This window comes from Xenopus tropicalis, chromosome 8, assembly GCF_000004195.4.
Source record: "Xenopus tropicalis strain Nigerian chromosome 8, UCB_Xtro_10.0, whole genome shotgun sequence".
Lineage (NCBI taxonomy): Eukaryota > Metazoa > Chordata > Amphibia > Anura > Pipidae > Xenopus > Xenopus tropicalis.
The window spans coordinates 105,926,064-105,938,904 of NC_030684.2; the positions used below are offsets into that span (position 1 = coordinate 105,926,064).

The window sequence follows — 12,841 nt, forward strand, 5'->3', positions numbered from 1 at the left end:
TAGACCTTTCTGATAAAGCTTACTTAGTTTTTACCTTTCCTTCTCCTTTAATGATAATACTGATAAACATAAATAAATTGTATCAGATGTTTTGAAATATCAATTTAAAAGAAAAAAAAAAAATCCCTTATCCTTTTATCCATTCAGTCATAAGTGACACATTGGCTAATAAGAAGGCTCACCCTGGAGGAGCTGCAGATAGTGTGTGTTTCAGTGTTTAGAGATTTTATGACACTCTGAATTCCCACTAGAGGAAATGGTGATAAAACATCAGTTTTGGTCCTATAAGCTTATGGTGTTAAATGGGTATAGAGGCCAAGGTTAATCCAGGAACTCTCTGTTTAAGCAATGGGTACACTGCAAAGGGGTTGTTTGGTAATTTAAAAAAAAAAAAAAAAAGAAAGTTGAACACAAAGGGAGATCATGTTTAAATATCGAAGAGACTGTTTTGCTGGCTTACAAAGCATATAGATACTATTTCTCAGCCACGGTATGCAGAAATGTCATTTTCTCTTATAGAAGTCTGTGGTACACAGAACAATGGGGTATTGCATCCACCAGTAGTAGGCAGGACACTAGAGAAGAAGCAAGAAGACTCCACCTGCCTGCTGCAATACCCATAACCACTTCCTGATCTAATCCATTTTTTCTAGTGCCTTCAAGGAGACAGGACTGCCTTAGGAATTCTGCGGCCAGCCTAAGCTGGCACCAGGGATTGTCCAAGAGATTTCTGTGCAGGAGTCCCTCTATCCTGTCTTCTCCCTACATGGAAGACTTATTACTGGGGTCAGTAAGTCTCCACTGGAGCAGGCAAAACAAAAGCTGTATGACAGTAAGGCTTAGGAGGTCAGTAAACCAATCCTTTGTTCTTCCCTCTGCCTTCCCCAGCTGTCTCTCTGCCTCCCTGGCCTGTTTTCAACTCTCCCTCAGTGCAATTAGGTCTGGATATCCCGCCACTCCCTTTGGATGGAACTTTGGTCGACAGACCTACCTTCCAAAAAAACCTCTTTACTACCTTATTCTACTCTTTGGGCCTAAGCTTGACAAGAGTCTCAGTTAAGACAACTGGAGGTAAAATACTCCTGCCTCAGCCAATATTACAAAATGCCTTTCCCCACGGATGCTTTTTTTCTCTGCAAGAACTCTAAGCCCTCCTTTAGCAGGGATTTCATATCACCAAACACCAGTTCCAAGAACCATTTCCAGAAGCGAACTTGTGGCAAAGAGTTCTCAGTCAAAACCTTCTGATAAATCCTCCTCAGCATGACTATCTCATGGAGCGTTTTTCTGTAGGGGGTATACAGATGTACTTTCAGGAAGCCTATTTTCACCTCACCTAGGACCCCTGGGTACACACAATACTTTCCAAGAGTTTCCGCATTGGGTTTTCTCTCCCACCCCCTCCTCACTTGTTTATGTCTCAGGTCCCATAACACTCTATATTCCTTGTGTTCTATAACACTCTATTTGGACGACATTCTACTAAAATGTCAGTAGCAGAAACTCCGCTATCATTGTTGGACAATTAACATGTCAAAGTTTCATCTTACACCCACATGCGGCATTCCCTTTTTAGGCATGATTTTTTATACTGTCAACACGAGTGTGTCTTCCTCCGACAAGACTGCTTGCCTGCAATCCCTGGTCCATCAGCTTCTTGTCAGATGCCTGTCAGTCTGACTTGCCATGCAGGTCTTGGGATCTATGGTATCATCCATGCAGGCAGTTCCATTCAATCAGTTCCACCTGAGACATGTACAGTGGGAATTTCCTAGTCCAATGGAGCCAGCCTACAGGGCTGGTGAGCAGTGCTAGGACTTCTGGACCACTTCCATAGTGGAAGATACTCTCACAGCCAGCTGGGACTTCGATCTGGCTTATGCATTTGCACTTCTGCTACTCAGTCTTTAAAAATGTGAAACACAGCATAGTGATTCTGGTGGCACCTTATTAGCTTTGCAGAGCTTGCTTCACCATCCTCATAAACTTCAGCATAGCTTATCCCTGGTGCCTTCCACAGGCTTACCTGAAAAACAGTGTTCCTTGTGGCCGCTGATTCTCAGAATGAGGAACCTTGTCATGCCAACAACCCTACTTGGCTTTCCAGTCGGAATGCATGGTGCTCCCAACAGCCCCATTATTTGTCCCAAAGGTGTGCAGTGCCTTTCATATTAACCAGGACATCACAATTCCTACCCTTTTGCCCTTAACCTCACTCTCCAAAAGATGGTAGCCCCTCACTTGCTAGCTCTTGAATTCTACCTTGACTGCATCAAAGATATCGGATTTGCTTCCTTGTTCATTCTCCAATCAGTACCTAATACGGGCATGGCGGTGTCCAAGGCAACTATATCTGATTAGATCAGAAACGCTGTACGCATCACAGCTCATTCAGCTAGGGGACTAGGCACTTCCTGGGCCTTTCAGAACCATGCCTCTGCAGACGTATATAGGGCTGCTACTTTGTCCTCCATTCACAAAATTTTACTGATTTGAGGTCTTTGCAGAATCTGATGCTCGTTTTGGCAGAAATGTGTTGCAGGCCGTTGTTGCTTAAATTCTGAATCCTCACTTTGGCCTGCCATTTGTATTGAGGGGACAGGTTTGGTATGTCTGCATGGCCCCTGTGTCCTCAGACACCTATAAGAGAAAAGGGGATTTTGTATTACTCTTTAATCCTTTTCTCTTGGGGTGTCTGTGGGACTCTGGGCTTGCCCTCTTGTTAAACAAAAATGACTAGATCAGGAAGTGGTGAGGTGTATAGCAGCAGCAGGCAGGAGTAGTCTTCCTTCTTCTCTAGTGTCCTGCCTCCTGCTGGCAGATGCTGTACTTCATGGCCCCACAGACATCCCAAGAGAAAGGGATTTAACAGTGAGTAACACAAATTCCCCCTTTTTTATGGTTTGTGTATGATCTCTCTAGGCAGAAATTCTGTTCTTGAATGTATCTGTCTGTTCTGGTTAATAGTTATCATTTTAATCAACATCTGATGGACAGCCTGTGCCAAGAGATAAAAGAACTGGATGGCATCTCTATTATTGGGCATGAGCCAGCTGATGGAGAATCTGATATGGATGAGCAGGTACAAGCCACTGTTTTTTCACCCATTCTAATTATTTAGAATTAATTTGCCTTACTTTGAACTCTGATTTGTATCTAGTGATTAATTGCATGAGCAATCAATAGCTACACAGCTTGGCGGAAAATAATTTCCTACTGTTTTGCATGTCAATAAACTGGAAACAAATGTGCGCACACTTCAGGCGATTGGTGATCAAAAATCTTGACTGCCATATTTCCAAATGAAAACCTGATTTACAGGTGCACTTGCAATTCCATGGTAATTGTGAGCATATTACCTGCCCGCAGAGTTGTGGATCACCTAAGAGAACAACTGCAAGAACTGTGGAAGGTTTTAGTGTTCCAGTGGATTGGCTAGATATGCTGCTCCTTAGTATGTCCTTTGCAACGTCTAGGGTAATATTAGGTTGACTGCATGGTATCATTAAAACTACTACATATTTGCGGTTTTGAATTGCTAATTGTTTGGTAGTGCAATTATAATTATTTCCAACACATTTCATACATTTTCTCTAATCCCAAAAAATAACCATAAAATTAACATGCCATCTTTGCAGGATGAAAAAATTCGTTTTGCTTCTGTCATCATGACCCTTCGTCTGCTGGCAAAGTTTCTGGGATTTATATATTTCTTACCGTACAGAACAACAGAAACGCTCACCAGTGAACTGCAAGAATCTGCCTTGGCTTTAAGAAACCAGGTAAAGAATAAATCACCTAAAACTCTGTATAGGTGTTCTAGTTTGGTCTTTTCTAGTTTTGTATGTATTTACAAGAATATTAGTGGTCTGCCAGTCTGAGCACAATGGGGAATTTTTATACAGGAATGAAGACACAAATGATTTCTGGCTGAAATCTACCTTGTGCTTGGTGAAAGGAGGATTGCATTCATGTCACTACACTCACGAGCTGAGTGGATAGGATCCTAAGTGTGCTGTAGGATAAAGAAGCCCTTCTTTGGTGGCCTAATGCAAACAGAACTAACATACTGACATCTACAAATTCAACCTCAGCATGTTGAGTAGGTCAAGTAAATGCAGTGCTGCTGACAGTCACAATGCAGAATTGCTCGGTTTTAGGATGAAATCTACCATGTGATTACTGACAGGGGGATGCTGTGCTTGTCAGTGCCTTTGTAACAGCGGTGGCAGTGGATAAACAATTTCTCCAAATACACAAGTGGAGAAGCTACCAGGTGACATTATCCATAGGGATGTATAATGTAAAAGGGATAGAGTGAAATAATTAAATAATACCTCAGTTTATATATACTAGAGTTATAACTTTAGTTAGAACTAAGCCTTTTTCAGCAACCTTCTCCTCAAAGCTTAGGCTACTGCTACACTGGACTGTGTCTCTGATTGTGTATAAGTGCCAGCCGAGAAACAACCCTTCCATTTCCTTCTGTGGTCCACCATTGTTTTCTGGGTGCAGACACAGGAGACTGCAGAACGAAGCAGAGGGGCTGTTTCATGTTTTGTGCTTATACGCAGGTCGAAAACAGCCCAGTGTTGCAGTGCAAACAAGAAAAACTCCAGTGCCATTGGCTAAGGTAAGAAACAACAAACTGTATATAGTGTTGTATTCTCTTTTAATGACACAACTTTTGTGATCCAAAGTATAATAATAAAAGTGACCAGTGGAAAACCCCCCAGATAACTAATAGGTCTTTGCACCGGGTGCCCGTTTTCAATTTTCTCCTTTTACATAAAACTACCCTACATAGGCGACTTGTTTTAGGTGCTGAATATTGGTTTTTAGATCTTTTTGGTTTTAAAGATTTGGGGTTTTTTTTCCACTGATCACTTGTATAATTATACTTTGTATCACAAAGGTGTGTTGTTAAAAGAAAATACTACACTATATACAGTTTGTTGTTTCTTCCCCTAGCCAATGGCGCTGGAGTTTTTCTTGTTTGTTTAGAATTAAAAGGATTTGTTGAAACTCCATCAACTTTGGCCGGGATCAGCTTGGAACTTTTTACACATAGATTTATTTATTTTTCCGGTGTATCAGTAGCCTTAGTATTCACCAGCATTAATTTGACAAGGCTCATAAGCAATAAGTACAAATACAAACTTTGAGTCTAATTGTAAATATTCACTGAAAATGTCTTTTACTTGTTCAGACTTTACCCATGCTAGACGTGTTGCAGCTGCTGAGGCGTTCAATGCAGAATTACCGTATTGTGCTGACTGTCCCATGGGTAGTAGAATATTTGTCATTAGTGGATCAAGTTGCTCCCCTTCTGGATTATTACAAGAAAGTGTTTGCACTATTGATGCACCTGTACAGGTGAGCAGCAGAGTTACAGCATGAGAACTTGACATTTTTGTTTTATTGCTGTTCAAGACAAATTAATTTTGAAGTAATATCTGTATAAAAATACATTTAGCCTTTTGCCTGCCAGGTATGTAGATTCTGTGTATTGCCAGGTAAAGGCTCAAAGTGCCAAATGAATAATCCACCTTTATTGGCACACTGAGTGGTGTACTTCACAGGCAGCTCTTTTTTTTTTTTTTTTTTTTTAATACCATTAAACTGAGTGACGTAATTGTACTTTGCATTGTTGTTTTATGTTTTTTGCATATAAAAGTGTAATTTGTTGAATCAGGTATTTTAAACACTGATTACACTGTGTGATTACTTTTCTTTTTTTATTGCATTTTTATGTTTGCATTAGAAATTAGAATTCTTGAAATTAAAATGCAATATCCACAGTGTGTGTTTGTTTGTTTGTTTATTCTTTCATATTATGCGCAGACGTTAGATACTATTCTACTCTTGTAATGCTTTGCATGTAATTGTAGATCAGCAAAAATTGAAACATGGCATGATACCAAAGTTAAAACACTGATTTCGAATGCCCAGAAAACCGTATTTAACCTAATTTGAATTATCCAGGAAATCCATTTCCCGTTTTTTTTTTTTCCCAAATCATTCATAAGACTGATAGAATGTCATTCGCTTATTGCCTCTTTAAAGCTTTCTTACTAGCTCTCTCCTTTTGGATCGATGCAAGTAAAATACATTGCTCGTAGCGATCCAAGTTAATTGCAGGGAAATGTGAAAGAAAACTTTAAATGCACAGTGTATTATTTATATAGCACCATCATCTCCCCAAAGCAAGGTGATACAAAACATAACACCCAAAATATAACACCTACAAACGGTGATATCTTACTAAAGCAGATACACAGTGCAGGATGTGTGAGTGTTAAGGACAGTAGAGGAGGGTGCTGCTCAGAATCAAAATAAGTTGTGTTTGTAGCTACACATCTACACATCTCTTGCGCCATGTCTTCTGAGCCCTCTGTTATACCCTGCCCTCACTCTCCCATTGCAATAATATGCAGATTTGTGGACTGCTGTAACAAGCCAAACACACCAGTGATGTGCGGGTTGACCTGCAACCCATGTGTTTTGGGTGCGGGACAGTTTGGAAAGTACACTGCTCCTTTTGGACCCTAAGGCATGCTCAGATTCAGCACACACAGCTGAAAGACACAGGACCTACAGTGGCAACAGTTTGCAGGTTAGGGTCGGGTGCAGGTTTAGGTTTTTCTGACCGGCTCACCACTAAAACACACTTAGGCCACTGAGCTGGATGTGGCAATCCTGAATATAATTATGACCTTTGGCCTGCTCCACTTATAATTTTAATAAACATTTATTCAATTATTTTATAATAATCTATTATATGGAGACTCATTGGGTCACTTCATGGAGAAAGCAGGCCTGTACTGTGCTCTTACCGTGAATGTTTCTGTGAAATGCTCTGATTAACAGATCCACTTTTATTATCTTAGGTACAAGCTGATCCTTGCTGAAGAGAGAGAAATGGGATTCCTGAATAAGTTGCTTATTCTTGCTGCATTGGGCTGGCTTTTTCAGGTAAAATTGTGCCACAGTGAAAAAAATGTTCTCTTCACTCATAAACAGATTTTGCATAATGAAAAAAATATAATTCTAAGCAACCTTCCAAAATATACTAATCACTTATTTTCTGTGGTTTTAAATTTATGTGCAATTATTATAAACAGTATTTGTTGATATTCTCTGCACTGATGCCTCTAACTCCTGAGACTTTGATGCAAGCCAGCTGATTAAGAAACAGCAGTTTTAAGAGTCAGATCCATGGAGGAAGAAAGGGATAAACACTTGAAATAGCAACTACATTTATATATAACTTAAAAACCATTTAAAATGGGAAGTTGGTTAGAATTACATTTTCATGTAATTCAGGAGATGGGATGTCAGATTATGGAATATTTCAAAATACAAGAATGACATTTTTTTTTTTTTTTTAAAATGATTAATATACCCCCTTTTTAGCATTGGTTAAATGAAAAAGCTTATAATGAACGTACTTTTTTGCCTATTGTTAACATTAGGAAATATGCATTCTTCCCCCCCTAAACCAATATCAAGGCAACAGATATCGGAAAATATTGATGTATCGGTCATTCAGCCACATTTTCAAGAATATCTAGTAGAGTAAATAAGTGTTCCCGCAAATATTAGCCTAGAAATGTAGAGCACAATCTAATAACAGGCATATGGTTGAAATGTTATCTCTTTTTTATTTTAAAGGTACCTCCAGTACCAGAGGAACTGTTTTTTGACAATGATAATGTAGAGGCAGACTTTGCTGTGGGCTCTGTAGCAGTGACACAGGGGCTGGTAAGTTCAGTATGGTTTTTTGTGTGCAAGACAAGATTTAATAAACTGCATTCTAAAACACCATACTATATTCACATGTGTATTCTCAATTCATAGTGGCCATACACAAGCCAGGTAGAGGATGCTTGCCTGTGTTTCATGTAAAGGTTTTTTTGTGGGCTTGTCAAAATTGTGTGGGTAGGTCCTGTAGAATGAGTACAAAATAGGAAACATTGGTGCTAACCATTTAGAAATTACTTTGTATTTATTTATTAATGTAATGACTCCTGTTCTGTTAATTTACTATTCAGCTGTGCAGCACTCTGTACATAAGTAGCCCTATAGAAGTTAAAATATACATACAAATTACACAAGCATGTAATTGCATAGATACGTGGAAAACTATATATATGCTTAATAAAATATATATATATATATATATATATATATATATATATATATATATATATATATATATATATATATATATATATATATATGTATATATATATGTGGCACCTTTTTTAGGGCAACCTAAGATTTCAGAATATTCATATATTTAGTTCCGATTCTGTGAACAGACATTGTATCAGGAGCATAAGTTTTTTTTCTTTTTTTAAATGCATGAAAATGTAGTAGAAGTCCCGTGTCTACTGAATGCGCCAATACTCTATGTATAGTTTTCAAAGCACCACTCCAGAAAGCTGCATACTTTAGTTTTCAAGGCCGAAAATTCCACTGACAATAGGTTGACCCAAGGAAACCTTACATTTTGTAAAGATCACATTTTGATGAATTCAAAGTGTGTAAATTCTACTCCAAACTGCAATGCCATCACAAAGCTTCTAGTTTATAGAATTGTGTCTCCTACAGGTCATAAGGTACCAACATAAAATAGGTTCTATGACTCCCTAACAGCAAACACCAGAAAGCTACATTCTTACGAATTGAACTACATCAAACTACCAAACCTTTGTTAAAGACAAAATGGTAAAATGATAAATAAGAGAAGTTAGCGGTTATGTTTTTGTGCAGTTAGAGCCTTTGTACAGCTGTGTGCTTAAAGGGATGCTGGTTTGGTTTTATGTGATTAAATGATTACACCTTACCTAGTAATGGGTGGGAAAGAGTGTCCATATAAGCACAAATGCCCTTGTGAATGTGTATTTCATATAAATGGTTGTAGATAAGTCTCCCACACCATGCTTTTTCAAGCACAAGGCTAGAAAAGGCAATTCAGTTCCAGGTAAATCCCATGTGCATCTTAACCCTAGACAGTTATTATTAAAGTGTAGCATGTTGGAATCTTTCATACTATAACCGTATCATTGATCAATTGCTTCCAGATTCTTATTTTGCCTAAATTTTGATAGATCTCGTTTATATATTCACCTCTTAATCATTTCATTGGATAAAGCCTGAGTTTTATGGATAGGATTCCCCAGGCTGCCTTATACTAAACAGGAGTTCCAGTGACACAGCTAGGCTGTTTTGGGGTTGGGAATGCTAGGGGTGCTTTCCAGTTTGCTACAATCTTAAGTCATAGAGCATTATATTTTCTATTTCACCTCTGCTAGGACTCCATGCCTTTGGTGGACCAACAGCTGCTGTATAGTTGTTGCCCATATCTGGGTAAGTAACATCCATTAAACTAGTGCTTTTTCACCAATTGTTCATTGTATTGTGTGCATGTATATATGTAACATGTTTGCTTTATATCATTTACAGGAGAACTGAAAAAGTTACTGTTATCATTTGTGGCTGGTAGCAGTGCCAAAAATGGGGGTTTTCTGAGGAAAATAACTCCCACTGCTGCAGAGCCTCTTATCCCAAAGCCTACCTTATCACAAAAAAAACTTCAGGTAAAATGAATGGTTTATCCATTTATGTAACAGTGGAGAAAGTAAGGGACAGCAAGTATCTTGTGGTTCTGGATTCCAGCATTCCTGTAGTAGGTGCTCTAAGCCTGGGCTTGGCATGGTGCAAGAATCCATTAGGACAGATACATTCTGTATGTACGTAGTTTCCCTAGCTATTTCACCATTACCTTATGCCACTGTCTTTACAGTTGCACGTTCAATGTGCCAGCCAACAGAGAAGCAGTATTGTCAGTCTGATAGCAGATACAGTTGTGCAAGCGTTAGAAGCTTTCATGATAAAAACAAAAACCCAATAGTATCATCATAGATGAGGTTGAAAAAAGACACACGCCCATCAAGTTCATCCTGTTTAAGTGAAGCCTACCTTACTGCTAGTTGATCCAGATTATGTAATTCCACACAAATTAATTTAAATATGCACATAATTAGCTATGCAGTGTAACTATGGGCATATGAACAGGTGTGGGGAATGTCCATGTATTTTACTAGTTAGGGGTAAAAATCTCGGAACCGATTTGTAAAATATTAAGCTGGGAATTCTGAAGGATTCCTAGCAGTTCATTATTTTCCCCATTTATCAACAGTTTTCTGACTGGAAGATTTTAAATGAATTAACACGTTTATGAAAGCTGATGCCTGGCTCAAGCATGTGTTCAGTCAATCATCCTTCTGTTCCTATGGGGGGATAGTGATCATTTTATGTTGCTGTAGTAGGTGTTTCTGCTCATATTTGTACAGGCCGAACTGGAGCAAGCATTCTTCCACAATCAGTCGCCCTCTCTTCGGAGAACAGTGGAGTTTGTGGCAGAACGAATTGGTTCCAACTGTGTAAAGCACATCAAGTAAGTGGTTGTAAGGGTTTGCAGGCTCTTTCTATTAATGCTAGACATGTTCTAACAAGATATTCATGGACTATAAATAAGCTGTGCATTCTGATGTGCATGTCTTCATTGCAATACTTTATAAATATCCGTTGCTTACAGGAGAGCATTTTTTATATATTGGGTTTGGTTTGTAATGCTATGGTGGCGTAAGTACTACAGTGACAGTGTGTGGGTATGCAAGCCGGACTGTTTGGTACATTTACAGCTGAGCTTATTTCCTGCAGGGCCACTCTTGTGGCAGAACTTGTGAAGAGGGCAGAGCTCCTCCTGCAGGATAGTGTGACAGAGGACAGTTCTACCCACAGCAAGCAGCTTGAGACTGTATGCACCAAGCTCTGTGAAGATGGCAGGCAGGCAGTGCAGAAAGGCAAAGAGTAAGCTCAAAAACACTATATATATACACTCCTATTTTGATATTACTGTTGCTATGCAAGTTGCCATTATGAATATGTTTTCTGGGGCAGCTTTTAATGGGAGAAACAGAATAGCTGTATTACAATATACAGTGGTGTGAAAAACTATTTGCCCCCTTCCTGATTTCTTATTCTTTTGCATGTTTGTCACACTTAAATGTTTCTGCTCATCAAAAACCGTTAACTATTAGTCAAAGATAACATAATTGAACACAAAATGCAGTTTTTAAATGAAGGTTTACGTTATTAAGGGAGAAAAAAAACTCCAAATCTACATGGCCCTGTGTGAAAAAGTGATTGCCCCCCTTGTTAAAAAATAACTTAACTGTGGTTTATCAATTTCAATTTTCAATTTCAATATCAATTTCTGTAGTCACCCCCAGGCCTGATTACTGCCACACCTGTTTCAATCAAGAAATCACTTAAATAGGAGCTACCTGACACAGAGAAGTAGACCAAAAGCACCTCAAAAGCTAGACATCATGCAAAGATCCAAAGAAATTCAGGAACAAATGAGAACAAAAGTAATTGAGATCTATCAGTCTGGTAAAGGTTATAAAGCCATTTCTAAAGCTTTGGGACTCCAGCGAACCACAGTGAGAGCCATTATCCACAAATGGCAAGAACATGGAACAGTGGTGAACCTTCCCAGGACTGGCCGGCCGACCAAAATTACCCCAAGAGCACAGAGACAACTCATCCGAGAGGCCACAAAAGACCCCAGGACAACATCGAAAGAACTGCAGGCCTCACTTGCCTCAATTAAGGTCAGTGTTCACGACTCCACCATAAGAAAGAGACTGGGCAAAAACGGCCTGCATGGCAGATTTCCAAGGCGCAAACCACTTTTAAGCAAAAAGAACATTATGGCTCGTCTCAATTTTGCTAAAAAACATCTCAATGATTGCCAAGACTTTTGGGAAAATACCTTGTGGACCGACGAGACAAAAGTTGAACTTTTTGGAAGGTGCGTGTCCCGTTACATCTGGCGTAAAAGTAACACAGCATTTCAGAAAAAGAACATCATACCAACAGTAAAATATGGTGGTGGTAGTGTGATGGTCTGGGGTTGTTTTGCTGCTTCAGGACCCGGAAGGCTTGCTGTGATAGATGGAACCATGAATTCTACTGTCTACCAAAAAATCCTGAAGGAGAATGTCCGGCCATCTGTTCGTCAACTCAAGCTGAAGCGATCTTGGGTGCTGCAGCAGGACAATGACCCAAAACACACCAGCAAATCCACCTCTGAATGGCTGAAGAAAAACAAAATGAAGACTTTGGAGTGGCCTAGTCAAAGTCCTGACCTGAATCCTATTGAGATGTTGTGGCATGACCTTAAAAAGGCGGTTCATGCTAGAAAACCCTCAAATAAAGCTGAATTACAACAATTCTGCAAAGATGAGTGGGCCAAAATTCCTCCAGAGCGCTGTAAAAGACTCGTTGCAAGTTATCGCAAACGCTTGATTGCAGTTATTGCTGCTAAGGGTGGCCCAACCAGTTATTAGGTTCAGGGGGCAATTACTTTTTCACACAGGGCCATGTAGGTTTGGATTTTTTTTCCCCCTAAATAATAAAAACCCTCATTTAAAAACTGCATTTTGTGTTTACTTGTGTTATCTTTGACTAATAGTTAAATGTGTTTGATGATCAGAAACATTTTGTGTGACAAACATGCAAAAGAATAAGAAATCAGGAAGGGGGCAAATAGTTTTTCACACCACTGTATACAAATAATAATACAACTAGATTAAGTGTGATCCTTATTAAACATAGAACATCTATACACTCACATAAACTATATATACAACCACTAATACTAACTGTAGATATTAGTATCACAATAGCCTTGGATATTCTGATTGTTCAAGAACTCATCCAGGCCCCTCTTAAAGGCATTAACAGAATCTGCCATTACCACATC

General features: G+C 39.1%; 1 protein-coding gene across 1 annotated transcript in view; it reads left to right on the plus strand.

The window, feature by feature from the left end:
• Positions 1-12,841, plus strand: part of cdan1 (codanin 1) — a 36,396-nt gene that overhangs the window by 13,998 nt on the left and 9,557 nt on the right. Inside the window, exons 12-20 of the mRNA XM_002941085.5 lie at positions 2,968-3,082; positions 3,639-3,782; positions 5,210-5,376; positions 6,891-6,975; positions 7,675-7,764; positions 9,321-9,375; positions 9,472-9,605; positions 10,362-10,465; positions 10,732-10,881. Coding sequence (XP_002941131.2) covers positions 2,968-3,082; positions 3,639-3,782; positions 5,210-5,376; positions 6,891-6,975; positions 7,675-7,764; positions 9,321-9,375; positions 9,472-9,605; positions 10,362-10,465; positions 10,732-10,881 — 1,044 coding nt within the window. The remainder of the gene's footprint in view (positions 1-2,967; positions 3,083-3,638; positions 3,783-5,209; positions 5,377-6,890; positions 6,976-7,674; positions 7,765-9,320; positions 9,376-9,471; positions 9,606-10,361; positions 10,466-10,731; positions 10,882-12,841) is intronic.